Genomic DNA, 23,835 nt, shown 5'->3' with positions numbered 1-23,835 from the left:
GCTCTGAGTTATAGCAGGGAACCCTCGATTCCCCCCCCCCCACGCCCCGCCCCGCCTGCCACGTCCAACACAGAAACTAAGAGGAATGGGCTCAGGGAAGGCAAAGACATCACAGGAAGGCCTGGCATCACAGTTTATTGTTTATAAACCATGAAAATAACAGCTGTTGCTTGACATAGGCCTAGCAGTGCTCACCGCAGGGGGAGGCAACAGCGGGCACCAGAGGCCTTGCCAGGCCCAACCCAATGGGGACACTCAACCTCAGCTGGCTCCCCAAGGGAGACTTGGCACGTTGGCGTGGGTGCAGGACAGGTAAAGCATGCAAGAGGGAGTTAAGAGGCATGCGGCTGGGGGTACAGGGACCCAAATAAATAAAGCAGGATGATAGGGTCCCTTTCCCCTCACCAGGGAGTGCCTGGGCAGTGTCCAGCCAAAAAGCCTGCACGCCCCAAAGCTGTAGTTCAGCATGGATGAGTCAGGGAGCTTGGCAGGGCAGAGGGCAGAGCTGGGGAGCATGCCCAGTGTTCCAGGTGCCTTCCCTCCCAATCAGCCTGGGGAGGGGCACAGGGCAGGGATGGGGAAGGGGCTGTCTCCATGACTCGGGTAAGATGCCAAGGGCAGGTCACGGGGCAGACATGGGAGTGGGAGCCTGGATTAACAGGCAGTGGAGAGAATGGGGGACATCCAGAGAGGCGAGCAGAGAAGAGTCCCTTGGTCAAGAGAAGGCCCTGGGAAGACACAGACATAGGGGAAGGGACAGGACCACATGGCAGGAAGAGTTTGAGGGAGAAGCTTCGGGAGGAATAACCCAGCTTCAGGAGGCTTGGAAGGCCAGGGCCCAGGAGAGGCCCGGAAGGGTCAGTCCAGCTTGGCAAAGCCCCCAATGGTGACCTTCCTCTCGGGCTTAGTGCCCACGGGCTCCTGTAGCTGTACTGCACCACCCCCAATAAAACAAAAGGCAGGGCACACAGGTCCCGAGCAGTCCAGGGGGCACTCCAGGAGCCCTCGGAAGGACACAGCATCCAGGAAGGAAACCCGACCCCGCTCGTAGTCCAGGCAGATGCCCAGGCGGGGCGGCAGGGGCACTGTGCAGCTGGCCGCCGGGCCATCCCTCCCTGTCAGCCCTGCATTTGAGCTGGCCCCAGCCCCCAGCAGGATCTTGCCCATGCCAATGGTTAGGAAAGCGAAGGGTGGCGACGCCTCCACTGTGGCATCCTCGGCACCGCTGTCATGCCCACTGTCCGGGTCGTACCTGCAGGGGTGGGCGTTGGGTAGGAGGACGTTGGGGGGTGGAGTAAGTGTGTGGGGGAGGGGGTACCAGAGGGCTGAGATGTTGGAAGGATGGAATGTTGGGGAGCAAGTGGTTCAAAGGATTCATCTGGGGTGCTTCCTTGGTGGCACAGTGGTTAAGGATCTGCCTGCCAATGCAGGGGACACGGGTTCGAGCCCTGGTCCGGGAGGATCCCACATGCCGCGGAGCAACTAAGCCCGTGCGCCACAACTACTGAAGCCCGCGCCGCCTAGATCCCGTGCTCCGCAACAACAGAAGCCACCGCAGTGAGAAGGCCCGCGCACCGCAACGAAGAGTAGCCCCCAGCTCGACGCAACTAGAGAAAGCCCACGCAGCAGTGAAGACCCAACGCAGCCAAAAATGAAAAAAATGAAAAAAGAAAAAGAAAAAAAAGGATTGATTCTGGGCATTGAGAAGAAAACATGTTGAAGAGACAGGGGTTAGAATATAGGGCTGGGGGTTTGGTTTGGTAGGAAAGGGGTGTTGAAAGGAAAGCACATTGGCCAGAGAGGTGGGGGGAGGAGAAGAAAGACAGGGTATTGCTAAAGCACATTGAAGGAATGCAGAGCTTCCAACACAGGAAGGTGGTGAGGAAATGGTGCTGGGATATCATGCTGAGAGAGCATTTTGAGGGTTAGAGAATCTTGGAAGGATGAAGGGTTAGTGACTAAGGTACTGGGGAGAGGGGGAGAGCAGAGAAAGGAAGCTGGGAAGGTGGATGTTGGGAGAGAGATGAGGGCGGATCAGTGCCTTAGATGAAGGATGTTAGAGGAATGCAGGGTTTTGGGGACCATAGGGTTAAGAGGGAATTGGTGTCGAAAAGAAGGCATTTTAAAGAAATGGGGTACTGGGGGATAGAGTGCTGGGGAGGAAGGGGTCAGGGAGAAAAGTATGTGTGGGTGGGTGTTAAACAGGATGTTGTGGATGAGACGATACGGAGATGGAAAGTTGAAGGGAAGAATTTTAGGATGTTGAGAAAAGATGTGGGTGAAGGAGGTACTGGAGGGAAAAGGCTTTGTGGAGAAAGGATGTTGGAAATGGGGTGTTAGGGAGAAAGGACACGGAGACTTGGAGAGATGGTGTTTTAGCCTGAGTGACAGATTGAGGGAAGTGGAGATGGCTCCCTTTACTATTGTCCCTTTCCCCAGCCACTCCGAATATCAGTCCACAAAGCTCTTTCACTGAGCCCACATTTCTCCAGACCACAGCCACCCCCACAGCCTGGCTCTTATTACTTCCTCCTAATCTCCACCCAGCTCCATCCCAGCAAGTGTGTCCTCCCCTTGCACACCCCCGGCCCGTCCCCAGCTCCCCCACCCAGGTCCCCAAACCCCCATCCCTTCCAGAGAGGCCTGACCTGGGGCTGATCACATCGGGGGCACCCTGGAAGCTTTCCTGAAGCTTGCTCTCCAGCCCGACGCCCACCTTCACCAAGTAGGAGGCTGGGTCTACGGCGCAGGCCCAGTAGCTGCGGCCCTGGGTCACAGCCACATCGCCCAGGACCACATCCACGCTCAGGTGGCAGCCCGTCAGTAGCCGCTCAGCAGCCAGCAGCAGGGGCAGCCCTGGAACACTCCGCACCGCTCGCTGGTCCTTGCTGATGGCCAGCCGCTCTCGGCTTGTGCCCCAGCGGCCGTCGAGGAAGAAGTGCAGGACTGGAGTTGGGGAGGGTTGAGACAGAAGGAAGGACTTCAGGGACAAACACTGGCACTGGGGGGACCTTGAGGTGTTAGCACGAGACACTGGGAGATTTCAGAACATGGAACGAGTTGCCAAGGGATGGGCAGGGGGCTCTGGGGAACAGGGCCTGGAGAACTGGAATGGGGAGCATAGGAAAAAAGAAGGGGCATCCCATCCCAAGTGGGCATGGGACCACAGGAAGAGTTTTAGTGATGATCAGTGGGCACAGAAATCAGTCTCCCAGACCCAGCTGACTCGCTATGCTGCCTCCCACCCCTTTCCCATGGCTGCGCCATGGAGGGTCCCCACTGCTGTCCATTCCACCTGGTGACATCCCACCACCATCCACCTGCACTTTCCAGCCCGCGCTCTGGTGCTCTTACCTGGCTCTTACACTTAACCCCTAACTCTTCTGCCCCCTACTTGGGTGGCGATGCTTCTCTATTATGCCTACACCCCGGAGTCCCCACTATTTTCTGGAGAGTCACATTACCAACATTTATTGAGCCCTTACCATGAGCCAAAAACTCAGCTAAGCCCTTACACGTTATCATCTCACTTAATTCTCACAACAACCTTATGAGATAAGTATTGTTACTATCCCTACAGAAGAGGAACTTGAAGTTCAGGGAGGGTGAATAACTCGCGTAAAGAGAGGCAGAGCTGGGATTTGAACTCAGGCAGTCTCGCTTCAGAGCTAGTGAGAGTGATGCACTGGGTTATGCCATCTCCCCGGGGCCCACCCAGCACCAGCTGTCAGTGCCTGGGTCCCAAGTGTACCCTGTGCCCACTCACCGGGCGCTGGGGGCGTGTGCAGGTGCACATCTTCACTGTACTCGCCGTAGCCGGCCTTGTTGCAGCCACGGACACGCAGCACGTACACAGAGCCTGTGTCAGGGTTCTCAAGCAGGGCGCTGGTGCCCCTCACCTCTTCCCGCCGCTGCCAGCGGGTGGGGCCCGGCTGGGCCGGCACATCCGTGCGCCGGAACTCAATGGTGTAGTGCCAGGCAGGTGGTGAGTGGGGGGGCAGCCGCCAGCACAGGAAGATCTGGTCGTAGGCAAAGGTGCGCTGGGTGTCAATGACCGGAGCCTCGGGCACTGTTGGAAGAGACAGCGGGGGTCAGTCAGGGCCTGGCCGCGGGCCTGGCATGGAGGGCGAGCAGGAAAAGGGAAAGCAGCGGGAGCCGGGGGGGTGAGTGTGAGTGAGAGGGATCTGCAGGAGACACCTGTCTGGGCCCTGGGCAGGGATGGGCAGGGCAGAGCCCGTGGGAGAAGGAGAGACAGGAGGCCTGATGCCAGTCCCGGTCTGCCACTCCTTTGCTCTGGCCTTATGCCAGTCACGTCCCCTTTCTGGGCCTCAGTTTCCTCCTCTGTCAAATGAGGGTATGAGATCACATGGTGTCCCTTCTTTCTACGACCCTTTTAATTCTATGAATAAAGAGGAGCCCCGGGGAAAGGCAGGCAACGGCCACTGAAGCCCAGGCAAGAGGGCACTGAACAGGAAGGAGGGAACCGAGTGGGAGGGAGATAGAGGCAAGAGTCAGCAAGACAGAAAATAGGGGACAACAGAGGGCAAGCAAAAGCTTGATGGCAGGGGACAAGGTCAGGGGGAAGAGAAGGAAAGTCTAGAGGGCAAAGGTCACAAGGACAAAAGGTCAGAAAGGCAAGGATTAAGAAAGGAAGGCATAAGAGAGACAGAGGGCACTGGTCAGGGGAGAGGAAGGTGGGGATGGGGTCTGGTCAGGGCAGGAAAGAGAAGGAAGCCATGAGTGGGTAGCCGGGCTGTGTGGGAGTGGCAGGGCAGGGCAGGGGGCCTGGTGGGGGGCAGGACCCCTGGGGCAGGGCCGCTGACTTGCCTGGGGTGCTCCGGAGCAGAGTCCGCGGTGGCCACAGCCTACAAACAAAGAGAGGGAGAAGCGGCGCTGAGCGCGGTGGGACGGTGTGCTTAGGTGGGGTGGGCTAGGTGGGCAGGGCGGCTGGCCAGGCCAGGCAGGAGGCTGGGGAGTTCCCCGGCGGGCGTTGCCCCCCGGGCCCGCTGCTGGGGAGGAAGGGAGGAAGGCTCTAACTGGGCACGGGGCCTGGCCATCTCCTCACCTCGCAGGAAGTTAAGCTCTGTCAGCAGCTTCATCTCACGCCCCACGTCCAGCTGGCAATGGCGGAAGGAGGAGCTGGCAGCTGGCCGGAACATCTGGAGGGCCTCCGTAGCTCGGGCAATCCTGGGACGGGGGCAGGCCAGGGTCAGGCACTGCCATCTGGGCAGCCACCTCTCCCCTTGATTCTGCCTCGCCTGCCCCTAGAGCCTTGGTATCTGCTGGGGCCTTCTTCCCTGTCCATTCGGGCAAACTGCTATCAGTGTGGCCTGGTGAAAATCCTCAGGACCCAGCTCTCCATCAGGCAGTGCTCTCGACATTGCCTTATGCATGGACTACACCCACGACTGCCCCTACCCCGCAGGAGGCCGTGCCCCTGAGTACCTGTTGTGCAGCTGTTTGGCTGCTTGCACAAAGCAAGGCTGGTCTGTTTCCTTAAGCACCTCCTGAGCGTAGCCCACCAGACCTGAGCCATCCAGCAGGCTCCGGTGCTCCTGGATCTGGGCGCTGAGACGGGCCAGCCGCTCCTGCTGGCACTCCTCAATGGCCTGAAGCAGCGATGCCCGCCTCTCCTCCAGCACAGCCCCCAGCCCCCGCACCAGCTGGGACACCTCCTCCTTGGCCTGCTGACCACTCACCTGCCCAGAGAGCAACACTTACTATCTTCTTCTTGAAGGCAGCACCTGCACTAGACTCCTGGGGCACCATGCCATGGCTAGGATCACAAAGGATCTGGGGAAATCCTACCTACCCATTCTAATAGGGCCAGGTTCCTGGCTCCAAAGGCTCCTGTACACCCAGATGGGCTCAACTCCTGACCATCTGTGCTAACCTTGCGGGATGCCCACACCATAATCAATCCTGATCCCTTAAGGACTCCCCCAGATGAGAGGCCATGACTACGCGAACGTCCACCTGTACTGTACTAACATCTTCCAGCATCTGTGCCATCCTTATCGCCCATCCCCATATCAGCTGACTCAAGCAATCTGGCAAAAGGTATCAGAGCCATCGCCTCACCCTCCCTGGTCCAGGGCTGTGCAGCATCCTCAGCAGGCAGCTGAGCCTGAGGGCATCTGAGCTCCATCCCTGGGGCTTGCTCTCCCTCTCCTGGGTGATAGACACCCTGTCTCCACTGTAGCCTTGGGTACCACCTGGCCTGGGGCACTGTTGTTCCTGATGACCTGGTTTAACCAGAACCTCGACATATCCATGGACCCTACGTGGGCTTCCTGAGCTTGCAACCAGGTGATCGGGCTGTGCGCATCCACACCCCCTTCCTGCTCCCACTCCCAGGCAGGGCCCAGGGCCCACCTCCACGCCCTCCCTCACCTCAGTGTGCCTCACGGTCTCCTCCAGCTCACAGATCTGGGTCTGTACTGTGTCCTGGTTTCCCAGGATGTATGTCAGGCTCTTTGTCAGCTTGTCCTGAGGGGGAAGAAAGAGGTGGGCATCACACCCGGCTCCAAAGAAGCCAGCAGTTCAGAGGAGGTGTGAGAGGGTGTGAGTGTGGGTCAGCACTGGGGCAGAGTGAGGCGGGGTCCTCACCTTGAGGGCCTGGTAGGCACTGAGCACAGGTGTGATCTTGTGGCCGCTGTGGGTGCGTCGCACACGGCAAAGTTGGCATACCAGTCGTTGGCAGGTCTTGCAGTAGTGGGTCACCTCTTCTTTGTGATCTGGGCACATCAGGCCCTAGGGACAGAAAGAGCAATGAGACAGTCAGCCAGTGGTGTGTGTAAGGGTGCTGACCTACCACAGAGCAGTTTGGTGCCCTCCCTCTGCTGGCCCAATGTGGGTGGAGAGGAGTTCAGCTGGTGGTGCTCCATGGTGCCACCTGGTGGTACACCCTGGCATCAAGGAGAGCCTTTCCTGCAAGCTCCAGGCATTAGCCTTGCTTCTCCCTTCATTTACCTCACAGAAATGTGTGGTAATAACAAGAATGATGGTAATCTTAGCCTTGTGCTTAATAATTAGCCTTGGCCATCTTGTTTACTGCTGTAGCCCCAACGCCTAGAATAGCACCAGGCACACAGGTGCTTGATAAATATTTGTTCAATGAATGAATGCATAACAGACCGGTTTAGTGTATAAATAACCTTCACAAACATTATCTCAGTGATCCTTTCAACAACCCTGCAAGCACAGATATTGCAGGGCAGATATTATAATCCTCATTCAGCAGATGAGATGGAGGCTCAAAGACGTTCAAAGATTTGTCCAGTGCCCTTTTGTTACAGAAAAAGGAGCTCGGCAATGGCAACTCCCTGGCCGTCTCCTTTTGGAAGCCCACAGTGCTGGGCACGCCCTCCCACCAAGCACCACCATGCCCCTCCCTTCCCAGGCCCCGCAAGGGCTGGCTCACCTTGGGGCGGAAGGAGAGGGTGGGCAGGGTGGGCTCATGTTGGGCCTTCTGGGTGCCCCAGGGGTGGAAGAGCTTGAAGCATTCGTTGCAGAAGGTGGCGCGGCACTCAGTGCAGCCCTTGGTGGCCTCTAGTGGCGGGGGCTTGCACAGCTGGCACAGGATGGCGCCACCCACACTCACACTCTGGCGGTACCGCTCCACCACACGCTCCAGGGTCAGGTTCCGGAACAGCCCTGCCAAGCCCCGCTCCCCCAGCTCCACATCGCCCTGGCAGGCTGGGCACGGAAACATGATCACCTGAGGGTGCAGAGCACCTCGCTTCCGCCCGGGGTATGTCCCAAAGCCTGTGGATGGGCCGGGAAGTAGGGAGGTGAAAATTATAGCTGGCTCAGAGTGGGGGAAGTCTTTTCAATTAAAAAATTAATTTCTATTGTGCCAGAGCGCAGCTCTCGTTAGAGCCTGGATGGGCAGTATCTCCACCCCCTGAAAAACAGACAAATGCCCTTGGCCAGTGATGGACCCCTTCCATCTTCCTGATGGACATGCCAGCATCCCCACCCCCCACCCCACAGGTGCCAGCCCCACCTGACTTAAGCAGTCGGTCCAAGCGGTCTGGCTTGGGGAGAGTTCTGCGGGAGAGGCGGGGACTTCGGGTAGAAGGGGTGGAGGCAGGAGAGGTGGGCTCAGAGCTGGGGTCCCCACCATGGCCTACGTAGCCCTGCTGGCCCAGCACCTCCCGGGCACAGGCCTGGCATACATTGTGGGTACAGGGCAGCACCAGTGGCTGCTTGTACATCTCTTGACACACTGGGCACAGCAGTTCCTTCTCCATGTTCTTCATGCTCGTCTGTGGAGGGACCAGGAGGTTGGATCAGAGCTTGGACACCTGGGCATATCTCAACAGCCCCTCAACTGCCCCTTAAAGACCTAAAGGGTCTCAGGAATGGACAAGTACAAGGGACCAGACAAGCTATGGATTTTCCCCAGCACAAGCTTTGGCCTGGTTCACAGACCTTCTCAGCTCCCTGTCTCTTGCTTCTGTTTCACTCCTGCAGAGCTACAGACCTGAGGAGGAGGGATGGTTGGAGCTCGGGTCACCCCAGCCTCAAGCCCCACCTCCTTCACTGTCCCAGTCCCAGCCGGACCTGCAGCCCCTCTCACCTGGCGTTTGCCCCTATCCGCCCATATCCGGGCCGCCGGCCCCAGGCACATCTCTCAAGGATACAGCCCATTCAGCAGCTCGGTGCGGACCCCCGCCCGCTTCTCTGGCACTCCCCTGCCCCCCCTCCCCCGCGTGACTCCTCCCTAAAGCCAGGCTCTCTCCATCTTCCTGCTCACCCAGTCTGTCCTCCTGCCGCGGCTCCAGCCTGCAGCCGCCCTCGGCTCCATTCCCCATCACTAACCCATCCGGCTCCTCCTAACCCATTCCCTTTTGCCCCCCACCATCCGGCCCTCCAGCTCCCTTCCCCGGCGTAACCCGGCCTGCCGCAACCCCCTCCCCAAGCAAGGGGGAAAGGAGCGCCCCGCCTACTTGCCCCCTCCCCACCGGAAGTACCCCTCCCTTTTTTGGTGGCGGGGGTCCTCAAGCTATGCCCCACCCCCACACCTCACCTTGGTCCCTCTCTTCGCAGCCATCCCGGTCAGGGGCGCAGCTGACACAAAGGAGGGAGGGACACGGAGGGAGGGGGAAGGAAGTGGTTGGGGGGAGCAAAGCTGGCACCGCCCCTGGGAGAGCCGGGCCCGGGTTGCCATGACAACCGAAGGCTCAGAGGCAGCCCTGAGTGGGGGTGCAGTGGGGTGGGGTCTTGCGGAGGGGCTCAAACTGGGAACTGCACCGTGGGGCGGCCCTTTCCTCGCCCCCCCACCTGTCCTCAGTTTTCTTGGAATATATCCAAGCTCACTCACGCCCCCTCCTCATAGCATAGCCCCGTTGCCCTGCAGCCCCAGCCCCGGTGCACGGCTGGAGGCTACCCCAAGCCACCCGCTGCGTCCGGGTAGCTACATGTTCCTCACACCCCAGCGGATGGACGCCTTCACGGCATTCACTTCCCGGCTGCCCCCGGGATTACCCTCTCATACCTGCATCCCGACCCTCCCAGTCCTTTCTGCCATCACCCGCCCCCTGTCTACATCCCAGCATCTTGCGGGACCCCCACCTGTTCGAGGTCCCGGCTTGCCCGGGACCCCTATTCTCCCCCTCCCCTTCCCCTCGACCCCACCTTAACTCACACTGATGCGGACCAGTGCATCCATGATGGAAGTGAAGGCCTGCATATCCTCACCCTCAGCCATGGCCCTACCATGCCCGCCCGCCCCCGTGTGCCCGATCCCGGCTGCGGCTGCGAACCCCGAGCTTAATGCAGGAGCCCGGTGGGGATGTGGGGAGGGGTGGGGTGAGATGTCACTGCGCATGCTCCAGGGACCAGCCTCGAGCGGCGCTGGTCGAGGTAGGAGGTGGGAAATAGTTTTTCCCACGTGGTTCTCAGAAGGCTGTCGGGTCGGGGGGGTGGGGGTGGTGGTGGGGTGGGGTTGGCTGGGTAACATGGAATCGTATTTGAGGGGGAGCCATTTCTTATGTTCGAATTCTTCATTGGCTTCTGATCTTACTCACATAAAGCAGAAGGATAGTTTCAGAGAAAGGTGGGCTCCAGCATGCAAGGACTAGATTTTGGTTTGGGCAAGAGTCCAGGGGAGATATCAAGGCAATGATCATGGGGCAGGTGGTCTTGAGGAACAGGCACTAAAGCTGACATAACTGACAAAGACAGAAGTGGGCTAGAGGCTATAGTCCATGGGCACAGTGACTTGAAGAGTTAAGTGCAGCTTGCACTGAGAGGCAGCAGATGCTCTGGGTGCGGGGAAGGGCGGGGGACGAGGGTGGTGGCCAAGGACGCTCTTGGACGCAATATTTCCTCCCTTCAGGGAGAGGGCGCTGCATTCAGGCGCCGAGAGGGAGAAAGAGGAAGACGTGGGGGAGAAGCAAGTCCACGTCGGGGGCTGACGCATGCGCACAGCCAACCGTGCCCGGTTCGGCTCTCCTCTTGTACAGAGGCGCGGATTGGACCCGAGGGCAGGGCATGATGGGTAACAGGACCAGCGGGGTCCCCCACCGGGCGGACTAGGAGGGGGTCGGATTTGGGCGGGTCAGCTTTCGCGGTCCTCTCCCCGCAGAACTGACGTGTCCTGGGTTCCAGACGACGGGCATTTCCCACGGGGCTGGAGAGTTCGGGGCGTCCGGGACTGAGGAATTCTTGGGGGTTGCCACGGGGTGTGGGGAGTTGGGGAGGGTGGCTGCAGTCCCGGCAGTGCTTGCAGGTGGTTGGGCCCTCGAGTTCCCGGACCTGCCGAATCTGCCTGCGGCTCCTGGAGGGAGGGCTGGGCCTGACTCTGCGTGTCTCCTCCACTCCAGTGGTGGGTACAGGCACCTCGCTGGCGCTCTCCTCCCTCCTGTCCCTGCTGCTCTTCGCCGGGATGCAGATGTACAGCCGCCAGCTGGCCTCCACCGAGTGGCTCACCATCCAGGGCGGCCTGCTTGGTTCCGGCCTTTTCGTCTTCTCTCTCACTGTATCCGTTTTGCGGGGGAGCGGGCAGAGGTGTTTGAGGGTAGGAAGGGTGGTGGGCCACTCAGGCTTGTACCCTTCCCATTAGCCAAACATCTCTGCCCCCATTGCACGTCCTACTCCTTAACTCCCTCAACCCAGGCCTTCAATAATCTGGAGAATCTTGTCTTTGGCAAAGGATTCCAAGCAAAGATCTTCCCCGAGAGTAAGTGAAAATTGGGGGTTGAGTATTTGAACTCTCTCCAGTAACCTCCCCCAACACGGTACTGAATTTCCAGGTGCTTAATCAGTAAAGGTTTTTTAGGAGGAAAAAATATGTGTATTAAGACTGTCTGGAGACAGATGATGGTTTTGGAAGCAGCACTTTATCTAGCTCGCGGAACTGGAGCTAGAAGAGAGGGCCTCTGAAAGCAAGAAACTCAGGTTACTTCCTGGCCAGTTCCCAGGGAAGGTTTGAGGGGAACAGGCAGGTTTGGGCCTGTAATGAATACATCCAAGAAGGGATGTTCTTTGTTTCCACCAGAAAAAGAAGAAGAAGGGCCAAATCAGTTGAGGGGTTCCGAGGTGAAATTGACCCAATATTAGTGAATTCTGTTTGAGATGATTGTGAAGAGCCTAAGTGTTAGATACACCAGCTTTCTGTGTCAGCAGGAATCCTGACCAAATTAGAGTCACTGTCACATTGTTTTCCTTTTGAAACGGTTCTAATCAAGAATTGATGATTCAGTTATTTATGGAGAATTAAGTTCAGAAAGCCAATTAGGCGTCCAGGCCAGATCACCTAAGGGATGCCACATGCCCCAAATGGACAGCAGACGCCACCTCTTGTGACGCCTTCACCTGGTAGAACAAAGACCTGTCACTGTGGCCCTCGTTTCTTTGTCCCCCTTATGTTTTGCTCTTTCCACCTAGGCTTCCGGAGGTCCTTTCGTACAGCAGCTTCAGAACTTCTCTTTGTTAGATTTTATTTCTAAGCGTATTGTCTTCATTTGCTTCTGAAAGAAACCTTTGTAGTGGGGCAAGCTATTAGGCCCTCTTCAGCTGCCCTGCCCTCCCCAGCTGGGCAGGTGGGATTGCCCTTGCTATCTGCCCTCCCACCTTCTCTCTAGTCCTACTCTAGATGTCTTGAGACCCTCTTCTGTCCCCATGGGTGTGTGTACCCAGACACTCTGCTCTCCAACTTATGTCCAGGAACTGAGGCCCTCGACTTCCATAACTAGCCAGCCAGGTTAATGAATTGATCCCCATTGTCTGGCTTCTGTTGCGAAGGCCTTGACTCTCTTCCTCAAATGGGAGCAAGCCTTGCCCTTCAGATTCTGCTGTCACCTTTCCTTTTCCTTTTTATTGGAGGGAATCCAGGATAGAGAAGTTAAGTGATATTTGGGGCAGAGCTGGTAATGAGCATGCATCTCCTACCTCCGTGTCCTGGGCATCAATAAGGCCATCTGAGGTCCTCCTGCTGTTGTCATGCCCTTCCCCTCCAAGCAGTTCCCCCAGGATTCAGAGGGCCCCAGATTTCTTCTAGACTCCACATATGAATGCCTGGTGTTTCCATTCTGACCACCCTCCTTGTCCCCTCTTGCTTCCCCAGTTCTCCTCTGCCTCCTGTTGGCTCTCTTTGCATCTGGCCTCATCCACCGAGTCTGTGTCACCACCTGGTAAGTGCCTGACAGCTGAGTAAGTGGTGTAGCATCCTGTCCTTTGGCACCCGATCCTCCTGTGGTGGTTCCAGACTTCCCCATACGTCCCTCCTACTCTGTTCTTCCTCTGTCCCCTTCCCCATTTTCCTAAACCTGATCCTGGATTCTTTCCCTCATGCTGGTATCTGTCTGCTCTAGGAGGCACCAGGCTGGCAGCATGCCCACTCATACCATGACCTTTCTCTTTCACCCTGTAGCTTCATCTTCTCCATGGTTGGTCTGTACTACATCAACAAGATCTCTTCCACTCTGTACCAGGCAACAGCTCCAGTACTCACACCAGCCAAGGTGACGGGCAAGGGCAAAAAGAGAAACTGACCCCAAATGTTTAATAAAGTTGATTCTTTGTAGCTCTGTAAGCTGTGATATGCTGTGGGCCTCTCCTGCCCATCGCTGCATGGGTGTGCAGAATGTTGGGGCAGATGGGTACTTGCTGTTTTCAGACCTTGAGGATGGTGGGGTTTCCTTCCTCCAAGGTTCATTTTTACCAAATATTTATTGAGTGCCATCAGTGCCAGGCACTGGAGTGGCATATACTTGTGTGAGAGTCTCATGGAAGAAAAGTGCGTGAATGGGCGGCAGTCTTGCCCTTTGGGAAAAGGGGTAAAGACTGCAGTGCAGGAATGCCTGCCCCTCGGAACTGGAATAGATCTTGGAACAGAGGAGTAAGGGAGGGAAAGGCCCCTCACCCCTGCCCCTCCCCATGGAGTTCCATTTAACCTGTGAGGGCTTCGTTACTCTAGCTCCCCACCCTGAGCAAATGAGCCCCCTGCCCCTTCTGCTCCAGGTCTGCAGGTGGGAATTCCCTACTGATGTTGCCCTCCTGGACCCATCTGTTCTTCAGCATGGATGTCTGCCCGTGTTTAGAAAGACTCCCAGGTTGATCACTGTCCCTATCCTCTTTGGTCTGTGCCTTCATTTTTTCTCCTCTGTCTCATAGCCAAGGAATTAAGAAACTTCCTAAGTTTTAGCAAAGTGTTGAATACATAAAACGATAGGAACAAGGCCACCAACCTTGGAGCCAGCCTTAATGGAAGTGAGGGATGTGACTTCTCAGGTCCTGCTCTGTCCATGCTCTGCCATGAGGAGTGCCTCTCTGTCCAGAGTGTCTGTCCTTTGGGGCACCTAGGCACCGTCCCTCTTGCTGGGTGGTGTGGGCTTTAGGGTGCTTACCGTGCCTTGGTCAGCTTTGTATTCTCCACAGTGCCTGATAATGGGCAGTGAGGACTGGTGGGTTGGTTGAATGAAAGAACCTGTCCTCCTAGAACAGAAAATCCTGTACATGGGATGTGGCTGAGTTTGGGAATGAGACCCAGTGAAGATGAAGAAGTGAGTCAAAGGAGTTCTGGTCAAGAATTAGAGGCCCCCGCCCTGAAACCCCCATTTGTAGCCGGACTCCCTCCCGGACCCTTTCTTCTGTATGCCTAGGCTGAGGGAGTGCTATGCAGTTTACCCACATTGCCTGCAGAGGGCGCCACGAGCTCACATCTTCCTCCAGGAGACTCGCACTACTCCCCTGCCTGTTGGCCCTGAGGGCTGGGAGGGTTGCTGCTGGGTCTCAGGGTTCTTGCTGAGTCTCTCCGGTGGAAACCAGCTCTTGGAGGACCCGAAAGACTGGCCCATTCGGAAGGGCTGAAGCCTGAATCAAGTCTTCTTGCTCTTCCAGTCTGGGAATGGAAGCAAAGAGAGTTCAGTGGAGACCAGAGCCTTCCTGAGGGGGAATGGTAGCTCTAGGCTCCAACTTACTTGGTGATGGTTGGGGGGTTACCATATGTGGGACCCTTGGGGAGAGGAAAGGTTGTCCAAAATGGGTCCTGGACCTCCGGGGAGGCTGGGTTAGTTCTAGGTCTCGCTTTGTCAAACCTAGACTTTCTCCTGACCTGGAGTGGGAGCAGTGGGCAGAGGGCCAGGCCCCAGCCCAGGTGAGCATAGACACAGCTGGGGGATCTGGCCACCTCAGGGCACCATGCCTTCCATGATAAGAGCTTGTATGGGGCCAGGTTAGGGGAGGACAGGGGAGAGCCTGAGCAGGTGCCAGGACAATGTCAAGGGATCTGGGCACCTGCTGCCACCCACTACATAGGCATCAGGGACAGTATGTGGCCAGGAATAATGACCCCCTGCTCAGGGAATGGGTGCCTTTACCAGGCAGGTTGGTGCTGACCTCAGCTCTCCACCCAGCCTATCCCTGGGGTGCCTAGCTGCCGGCTGCCTCCACCTGACCTAGCAATTAACCCTGGGAAGGGTATCCCAGACACCAAACACCATCATTAATTAAGGGGGGGGGTTCCCTGGTGGCATAGTCTTTGGGAGTCCGCCTGCCTATGCAGGGGACGCGGGTTCGTGCCCCGGTCCGGGAGGATCCCACATGCCGCGGAGCGGCTGGGCCCGTGAGCCATGGCCGCTGAGCCTGCGCATCCGGAGAGGCCACGGCAGTGAGAGGCCAGCGTACCGCAAAAAAAAAAAAAAAAAAAAAAAGTAAGGGGGCGTGAGGCCATCATGGCTTCTGGAGACCCGAAGGCGAGAAGGGCAAAGGTGTAACCTCTTGGCCGCGGGATGCCTGGGTCTCTGCACCACCCCGGAGGCTGGAGGCCTAGGGGAGAGATGGGCGGTCGCCCCTGGAGGCCAGAGGGAAGCCAGGTGTTTCCTCCTGCTCCCTCACACGTGGCCCTGACACCCGCCAGCGCCCGCTGCCTGCTCCGGAAACAGGAGTAAATAATACAGCGGGAGGGGGCCTTGGATACTAGTGGGGGGTGCTGGCGGGAGAGGGCTCCTGACCCAGAGGTGCGCTTCTTGGGGCAGAAGGTGATGCCACCTAAAAAGACGGTGGTGGGAAGGTGAGATGAGGGGGCTCCCCTGCCCGGGCAGAGGCTGGACTCCTCTCGGGCTGGCACTGACATGAGGGGATGCCTGGCATTTAGGGCATGCCAGAAGGTGGGGGGGGGCAGGGCAGACAGGGAGGGGGAGTCTACGCCAGGCCTTGGCTCCAGCCCTTTCCGGACCTTATTGTCCTTGGTGAGAACAGGACGCTGTCCCGTTCCCACTGCCCGGCCCCCCAGCTCTGCTCCCCAGGGGCTCGGGAAGGATGTTGGGAAACAAGAGAAGCCAGAGATTGGTAGAGACAGAGATGCTGAGAGACACAGAGACAGATACAAAGGGGAAAGTTTCAGTCAAAAGCAAGTATTGAAGTTCATTGTGAGCTTGAGCCAGCGCTGAGCGCTATGGGAACCGTGAACGAATGGGAAGCTGGAGGCCCTGCCCTCAGGGACCTCTGGACTGGCCTGCCGTGCACACACTCCACCTTGACTTAGGGTTACTCACAGAGCCACCTCCTAAGCAGACAATAGGCAGAACCCCTGTGCGTGCACAGTTGGTGGCACTTAATTGCTTCACCTCAACTACATTCCTTTTCCTCCCTCCCAGCAGGCTGGAAGTTCCTCCGGGGTCAAGGCCAAGATCATGCTCCCAAATCCCACCTCCCGACCCCCTCAGGGCTGAGAGCAAGTTGGCCACCAGAGACTGTACTATAAATGCTATCTGGTTGAGCTCCCACCCTGGCAGAGAGAGAAGCCCCCTAGCTGGCCCTAGAATTAGGCACTGCATTACCTGGGGTGGAGGGCAAAGTGTGAACTGCCTGCCCTGGGGCAGGAAGCAGGCTTTAGAGCTGCCCTCACCCCCACCCCTGCTTCCCCTGGGCCTTGAAGAGCCAGCTATTCCCACCCCAGCCTCCGCATCCCTGGGGGCTCGGGGTGGGCCTCCTTCCTTCCAACTCTCCTACCTGGGCCCACAGTTCTCAGCAACCACTCCCCTGGGAGACAGATCCTCTGAAAAGTGGAGAGAAGTCCAGGTTCCTTCTGTCTACTGAGGTTCCAGATGCACTTCAAAATGAAGAAAAACTGAGACATGTTTGAAATGTGTACACTTGACAAATTAACACTTTTTATGACAAAATGATGATACAATATAATCATGCTAGTCGCAAGGACATCACAGGATTTTTAGAAATGTTTCCCTTCACAGGGAACTGCAGGCCCTACTTTATCTTGTGAAGTTCTATGATAATGGGCATATCAGAGTCATTGTAGGATTCTTTCTACTTTTGTATATGTTTGAAAATTCCACAGTAAAAGTTAAATCATTTGTACTGTAAATCCCTTCTTTCTGTTCTGTGGGAGAGTGACAGTGTGACTGAATGAAACCACACTTGGAGATAACTTCAGAAGCCTACATTTGAGGCCCTGTGTGACAATGAGGCCTGAGCCATATGGCCCTTATGGTCTTGGAGGAGACCTTCTCTGAGAATTCCACTCACCTCAAATAAGTTGGACATGTTTCCCCTTCTTTTAGGCTGAGACACTAACAGAAGGGACTGAAAAGTGGGATTCCCTTCTGCACAGGTCAGGACCCCACAGAAAAACCTCCCACACACCCGCATTCTGGGCCAAGAGTTGCTGTGAGGGCTGCTTCAAGGGAATTTCTGGGACTGAGGTGCATGTATACTGGTGTGTGAAGGCCTAGACTAACCCTCCAGGGAGATCCCTCCCCTTCCTGTTCTCGGCCTCCAGCCCCCATTTCCAGCCTCTGTGACCCGGGCCTTTTTCTGACTCAGACAGCTTCAGGTTCTAGACATATGTGGGGCAGTAGGAAAGAGCCCAGGTCTTGAAATCAGACAGACCTGAGTTCTAGTTTTGGCTCTGACACTTACCAGGTGAGGGTCCTTGGGCAAGCTGAGTGATCTCTCTGCACCTTAAATTCATCATCTGTAAAATGAGGATAATAATACTTGCCTCAAATTGTGGCAAAGAGGATTGGAATTAAATATCAACGTGGAAGAGCCTAGCATAGTGCTTAACCTATTAGGCATTTGACAAATGTCATCTTCTCCCACGTGATAACAACCATGACCTACCTTGCCAGCCAACTTAGTGCTTTACAGATATTCTCAGTTTCAACACTTACATCAACCTTATGAGATTGATATTCTTACTCTGTGTGGTTAATTTTTTTTTTTTTTTTGGCGGTACGCGGGCCTCTCACTGTTGTGGCCTCTCCCATTGCGGAGCACAGGCCCCGGACGCGCAGGCTCAGTGGCCATAGCCCACGGGCCCAGCCGCTGCGCGGCATGTGGGATCCTCCCAGACCGGGGCACAAACCCGTGTCCCCTGCATCGGCAGGCGGACTCTCAACCACTGCGCCACCAGGGAAGCCCTGTGTGGTTAATTTTATGTGTCATCTTGGCTGGGCCACATTGCCCGGATATTGGGTCAAACATTACTCTGGATGTTTCTTTTTTTTCATTTTTTGGCCGCACCATGTGGCACGCAAGATCTTGGTTCCCCGACCAGGGATCGAACCCGTGCTCTCTCCAGTGGAAGTGTGGAGTCCTAACCACCGGACCACCAAGAAATTCCCACTCTGGATGTTTCTGTGAGAGGGTTTTTGAATGAGATTTACATTTAAAATAGGAGTAAAGCAGATTGCCCTCCATAATGTGGGTGGGCCTCATCCAATCCACTGAAAAACTACATAGAACAAAAGACTGACCTCCCCAGAGAAGGAGGGAATTCAGTGGCAGATAGCCTGTGGACTTGAACAGCAACATTGGCTCTGGCCTGCTGGGTTCTCTCACTGGTCTATGCTCATGTGGGCTGGGACCTGGCCCTCTGCCCACTGTTCCCAGCCCCAGTCAGGAGGAAGTCAAGACAGAGTGAGACCCTGCAGATATTGGGTTTGCCAGCCTCTACAACTTCATGAGACAAGACCTTAAATTTCATGGATATATCTCCTATTGGTTCTGGTTCTCTGGAGAACCCTGACTAATACATCTGTTTCAGTGAAATGAAATGGGGTAAAATGCAAGAGAGGTTAAAACAACCTGCTCAAGATTATAAGGGAGGACTGCCCTGGTGGCGCAGTGGTTAAGAATCCACCTGCCAATGCAGGGGACACAGATTGGATCCCTGGTCCGGGAAGATCCCACATGCCGCGGAGTAGCTAAGCCCGTGTGCTACAACTACTGAGCCTGCACTCTAGAGCCCACGAGCCACAACTACTGAGCCTGCTTGACACAACTACCAAAGCCCGTGCGCCTGGAGCCTGTGCTCTGCAACAAGAGAAGCCCCCACAATGAGAAACCTGCGCACCACAACAAAGAGTAGCCCCTGCTCGCCGCAACTAGAGAAAGCCCACATGTAGCAACGAAGACCCAACGCAGCCAAAAATAAATAAAGCAAGAAAGAAAAAGAAAAAGATTATAAGGGAAGGCAAGGCTGGAGTTGAAATCCAGATCCATTGGTATTTGCCTTGATGCTTAACCAACATGGTTACAACACAGCATCTGATCCCTGCCACCCCTGACCTCATCTCCTCACACTCTTCCCCATGCTCCTCCATCCCACTCCTGGCTTCCATGTGTCCCCTGTGCCACCTCATGGCCTTTGCACATGCTGTTCCCACTGCCTGGAACAGCCATCCAGCAGTTATCTACACTTCTGTGTCCTTCACATCATTCAAGTTTCCATGCAAATGTCTCAGAGACACCCTTCTGACCATGCTATATCACATGGTACACTGTCACCCTTTAGCCCCTCACCTAGCTATATTTTTCTTCACAGTACTTCTCACTACTTGATACATTAAATATTTGTTTGTTTCCTGTCTGTCTCCTACCATTTCATTGAAGCAGTTTGTTCTCATTGCAAGCTTCATTGAAAGCAGAGATTTTGTCTCTTTTGGTCATTAGAATACTGCTTGACGTAGGTGCTAAATACATGTTTGTTAAAAGAACCAAGAACCCCACTAGCCATACACCATTGTCACACTTTGAGCTCTTTGCTAAAACTCAACTTCCAGCCTGCATCAACTCCAAACTGCTGAATCCTCAGAATCAGCCGAATGTTTCTGTCAGCCACCAGCCCTGTTTCTGGATCCCTCCTGCCTCAGGCTATTGTCTTTTCCCATCTTGGTCTCCTCTAGTTCACCTGATTCACCCAGACCCTTCTCCAATCAGCAGCACAATCTCTGATGCACTATTTCCCCTGAAAGCCCGGCTGTGATTTTGTCTGTATGTGTTTTTGTGGATTACATGTCTGTCTGTCCTGTCACCCCAACGGAGCTGTGGGTGCCCTGAGGATGCTGATAGAATTAACACAATCTAATCACCTGGAACCTTCCTCAAGGACCCAATAATCACCATGGCACCTGCTGCCTGACAGGACACACACAGGCACACATGGGGACCTCCCACTTCTCTAAGGGGGGAAGATGCTGACCTGAGGGACCAAACCCAACACAAATACTTTGTTTTTAAACATCTTTATTGGAGCATAATTGCTTTACAATGGTGTGTTAGTTTCTGCCTTATAACATAGTGAGTCACCTATACGTATACATATATCCCCATATCCCCTCCTTCTTGAGCCTCCCTCCCACCCCTCTAGGTGGTCACAAAGCACGGAGCTGATCTCCCTGTGCTATGTGGCTGCTTCCCACTAGCTAGCTATTTTACGTTTGGTAGTGTATATATGTCCATGCCACTCTCTCACTTCGTCCCAGCTTACCCTTCCCCCTCCCTGTGTCCTCAAGTCCATTCTCTACGTCTGCATCTTTATTCCTGTCCTGCCCCTAGGTTCTTTAGAACCATTTTTTTTTTGTAGATTCCATATATATGTGTTAGCATACAGTATTTTTTTATTGTTGCAAATTTATTTTCCCAAATTTCTTACCATTTATTTTATAATTTTGTCCTTTATTTTAATTTTATTAGGTAATCCTTTTTCTTGAGTTTTATTTTATTTATTTTTTATACAGCAGGTTCTTATTAGTTATCTATTTTATACATATTAGTGTATATATGTCAATCCCAATCTCCCAATTCATCCCACCACCACCCCACCACCACCACTTTCCCCTCTTGATGTCCATACGTTTGTTCTCTACATCTGTGTCTCTATTTATGCCCTGCAAACTGGCTCATCTGTACCATTTTTCTAGGTTCCACATATATTGTTAGCATACAGTATTAACACAAATACTTTTAAGGGGTCTTTCTTAGGTAGCCTGACCCTGGCTGGCCTTTCCAGCCTCACCTCCTGCCACTCCTCCATGAAGCAGTCTTCGTGCCAGAGACAGACACAGAGGGTTACTCACAATGAACTCTCAAGCCTCCCTGCCTTTGTTCAGGCTTTCCCTTGGCTTTGCAAGCTCCGCCCTCAATCACCATCTGAATTCTCTTACTCATCTTTCCAGTATCACCTTGGGCTTTAGGGCCTATTTGATAGAGGCTCCTGCCTTTCCTGAAACAGTCAATCCCTTACTGTGTGTTGTATGTAATTTTGCATATTCTCCCATCTTTAGTGCACTTTAGAATAAGGGCTCCACGGGAATTTCCTGGTTGTCTAGCGGTTAGGACTCTGTGCTCTCACTGCCGAGGGCCTGGGCTCAACCCCTGGTCGGGGAACTAAGATCCTGCAAGCTGCGAGGTGCAGCCAATAAATAAATAAAATAAATAAATAAATAGAGGACTCCAGATTTGGGATTTGTCTCTCACTGAAACCAAAGCTTGCCAAAGGTGGGACTTCCCTGGTGGTGCACAGTGGTTAAGAATCCACCCGCCAATGCAGGGGACACAGGTTCAAGCCCTGGTCCAGGAAGATCCCACATGCCGCGGAGCAACTAAGCCCACGAGCCACTGCGTGCCTAGAGCCAGTGCTCCACAAGAGAAGGCAGGCACCTCAATGAGAAGCCCATGCACCGCAGAGAAGAATAGCCCCCACTCAATGCAACTAGAAAAAGCCTGTGCACAGCAACAAAGACCCAACACAGCCAAAAAAAAAAAAGCTTGCCAAAGGAGAAAACTCCAACAAATGTGAGAAAACTGAAGCTCAGAGAGGTTAAGTTACTTGCCCAAGGTCACATAGCTAAGTAAAGGAAAGAGGCAGGACCCAACCTCAGGACATCTGGGGCTCTAAAAGCCCAAACTTTTAACCCCCAAGCTGTACTGCCTTTCATACCCTGCTATGATCACGTGTACTTGTGGCCTGCTGTAGCTGCAGAAGGGTAACAGTCTGTAAAAAGATTGAAGAGAAAGGAATTGGACCATAAGAATCTGCTGGCTTTCATCCAATGTTATCCAAAGCCAAAGACCCTGTGTCCAGTAGATGGGAGTCTCTGGAGTAGTTATATTTCCTGGGACCAGGACAGCTGGGTCAGTTTCCCTGGAGACCATCAAACGCTAACCTGTCCTTCCTTCTGCCCCTCTTCTTACATTTATAGAAGCCCTCTGGGTTTCCCACGCTATGCTTGGTCCTGGAGCTACAATGGTCCTGGGTGGCCCAAGCAAGGAAACAAAACACCTACAGCTCAACATGGCAAGTGCCATCTATAAAAGAGAGGCTGTGGGAGCTCAGAGGAGGAAGATGGTGTCCAACCCTGCAAGACAGGGTCAAGGCTCAGGAAGGCTGCTTGGAGGACGTGATGCTTGAGCTGAACATTAGGGAAATATGTACCCACATTTTCTTGTGGCATATTTAGGGTTTCACTTTTCACATGAAGTTTTGTTTAATGCACTGCGAATTTATTTTAGTATAAGATGTGAGGTTGAAATACAACTTAATTTACTTTTCCAAATGGTAAGCTTGTTGCAAATGTTTTTCAAATAATCCATCTTTCCTCACTGGAGATGCCATTTCTATTATATGCGGAAATGGTGTATGTTCGATCTATTTCTTCGCTTTTTATTCTGTTCCATTGATCTAGGTAGGGAGATGCTATACCTTAGTGGCAAAGTTTGCAGGCTCTGCAGTCTAGTCTGACTATCTGGGGCATACCTGTTTCTTCATTTGTGAAATGGAGATAATAATAGTACCTACTTCATATGGTGGCTGTAAAGATTGAATGAAATTATGCCATGAAGTACTCATTACAGTGCCTGGCACAGAGTAATCAATCAATGAATGTCAGCTGCTATGACGATCCCTATCTGCCCATTCCTATACCAGTAACCCAGAAAGGTGAAATTACTAAGCATATAGCTTTGAGTCAGATGGGACGGTCTGCTACTTACTACCCTGCATGACTTCGGGCAAGTTACTTACCTTTTACCTTCTCTCCGCTTTGGTTTCCTCATTCATACATGGGGATATAAAAGTACCTACTGCAGCCTGTTGTGAAAATCAAACATGCAGTGTCACAAAAGGCATGACACATAATAGCCCCTCAATGAATGTTTAATCTTCTGCTGATTATTATGACACTATAATTTATTTTCTCTTTATGTGTTGCAGGGCAAGCCCCTTCTCATTATCTTTCCCCCCAAAATTTTCTGGGGAGTGGCAATCTTTCAGGGCCACATCTATTGTGGGTGAATAAGATAGAATTTCTGGATCTGCAAGGCTGATGCCTGGCCCCTGAACTGTGTTGAAAGTCGCTGTGGCTAGTGAGGTCTTGAGTGGGTTACTAGTAGGATTTTGGGGAAGGGAGTGGAGGCGGGCCTTTGAAGCTCATATAGCAGGTTTCTAAAAATATTTTAATTTTGCCTTAATTTTTACTTTAACAAAGGAATTTGCATAGTTTAAAAGGCCAATTATATATTTTAAAAAAAGGCCAACTAGTTCTATAAGGCATTCAATGAAAAATAACAGTCCCCTGCTCCATTCTCCTACCCCCTCCCTACACATACACTCCTCCATAAACCACTCTCAAGTTTCTTGGCTGCTTTTTTGGGTACTTACCTCTATATATTTTTTGTTTGTTTGTTTTTTGGGCAGTGCTGCATGGCTTCTGGGATCTTAGTTCTCCGACCAGGGATTGAACCTGGGCCACAGCAGTGAAAGTGCTGAGTCCTGACCACTGGACCACTAGGAATTCCCAATATTTCTAAATAACATGTTCATATTATTATTATTATTTTTTCTATTTTAGATATAATCAATTGACTGCCTGCCATGGAAAATGAGGATATAGTTCTCTCTAATCCTGACTCTCCCCATATACTCCCCTCCCCCACCCTCTCAATTCAAATATATTCCAAATTTTAGTTAAGTCAACACTTAGTGTTTACATTATTATGGCTGTGAAAATATTCTACACAGCTGAGTTATGTAGTGTTTGTGCTAAGACTCTGTGGATCTGTAAAAACTAGTTTTATTAATTA

General features: G+C 53.7%; 2 protein-coding genes across 5 annotated transcripts; one reads left to right on the top strand and one right to left on the bottom strand.

Moving 5' to 3' along the window:
- Positions 1-119: 119 nt before the first annotated feature.
- TRIM46 (tripartite motif containing 46) lies at positions 120-9,835 on the bottom strand. 4 transcript variants are annotated; one of them, XM_067728053.1, is made up of 11 exons: positions 9,653-9,835; positions 9,035-9,075; positions 8,009-8,270; positions 7,424-7,767; positions 6,610-6,753; positions 6,394-6,489; positions 5,446-5,699; positions 5,066-5,187; positions 3,767-4,069; positions 2,649-2,946; positions 120-1,252 (listed from the first exon to the last, which is right to left on the bottom strand). In XM_067728053.1, exons 2-11 carry the CDS (start codon positions 9,056-9,058, stop codon positions 859-861), a joined length of 2,241 nt encoding a protein of 746 aa, XP_067584154.1. In that variant the 5' UTR covers positions 9,059-9,075; positions 9,653-9,835; the 3' UTR covers positions 120-858. The 4 variants fall into 4 exon arrangements, with proteins under 4 accessions (XP_067584154.1, XP_067584151.1, XP_067584152.1 ...); XM_067728050.1 differs by lacking the exon at positions 9,035-9,075; XM_067728051.1 differs by lacking the exon at positions 9,653-9,835 and having other exon boundaries at positions 9,035-9,614.
- A 577-nt stretch (positions 9,836-10,412) lies between these two features.
- Positions 10,413-13,033, top strand: KRTCAP2 (keratinocyte associated protein 2). The gene is given in 6 exon segments (XM_067728055.1): positions 10,413-10,462; positions 10,464-10,507; positions 10,833-10,987; positions 11,125-11,188; positions 12,575-12,641; positions 12,881-13,033. Coding segments are annotated over 6 exon segments (486 nt in total). The 5' UTR covers positions 10,413-10,427; the 3' UTR covers positions 13,002-13,033.
- Positions 13,034-23,835: the final 10,802 nt, after the last annotated feature.

Source organism: Pseudorca crassidens, chromosome 2, assembly GCF_039906515.1.
Source record: "Pseudorca crassidens isolate mPseCra1 chromosome 2, mPseCra1.hap1, whole genome shotgun sequence".
In the NCBI taxonomy this organism is placed as follows: domain Eukaryota; kingdom Metazoa; phylum Chordata; class Mammalia; order Artiodactyla; family Delphinidae; genus Pseudorca; species Pseudorca crassidens.
Note: the sequence above shows the minus strand (reverse complement) of the source record. Positions and strands in the feature narration are given on the sequence as shown.

Bases quoted from the DNA above. Each gene is read 5' to 3' on its own strand.
- TRIM46 (XM_067728050.1), bottom strand. From the start codon at position 9,835: ATGCGCAGTGACATCTCACCCCACCCCTCCCCACATCCCCACCGGGCT. The intron at 6,754-7,423 runs GTGAGCCAGCCC...TTCTGTCCCTAG, and splicing joins CCCTCTCCTTCCGCCCCAAG to GGCCTGATGTGCCCAGATCA. The intron at 4,070-5,065 runs GTGAGGAGATGG...CTCTTCCAACAG, and splicing joins AGAGCTTAACTTCCTGCGAG to TGCCCGAGGCTCCGGTCATT.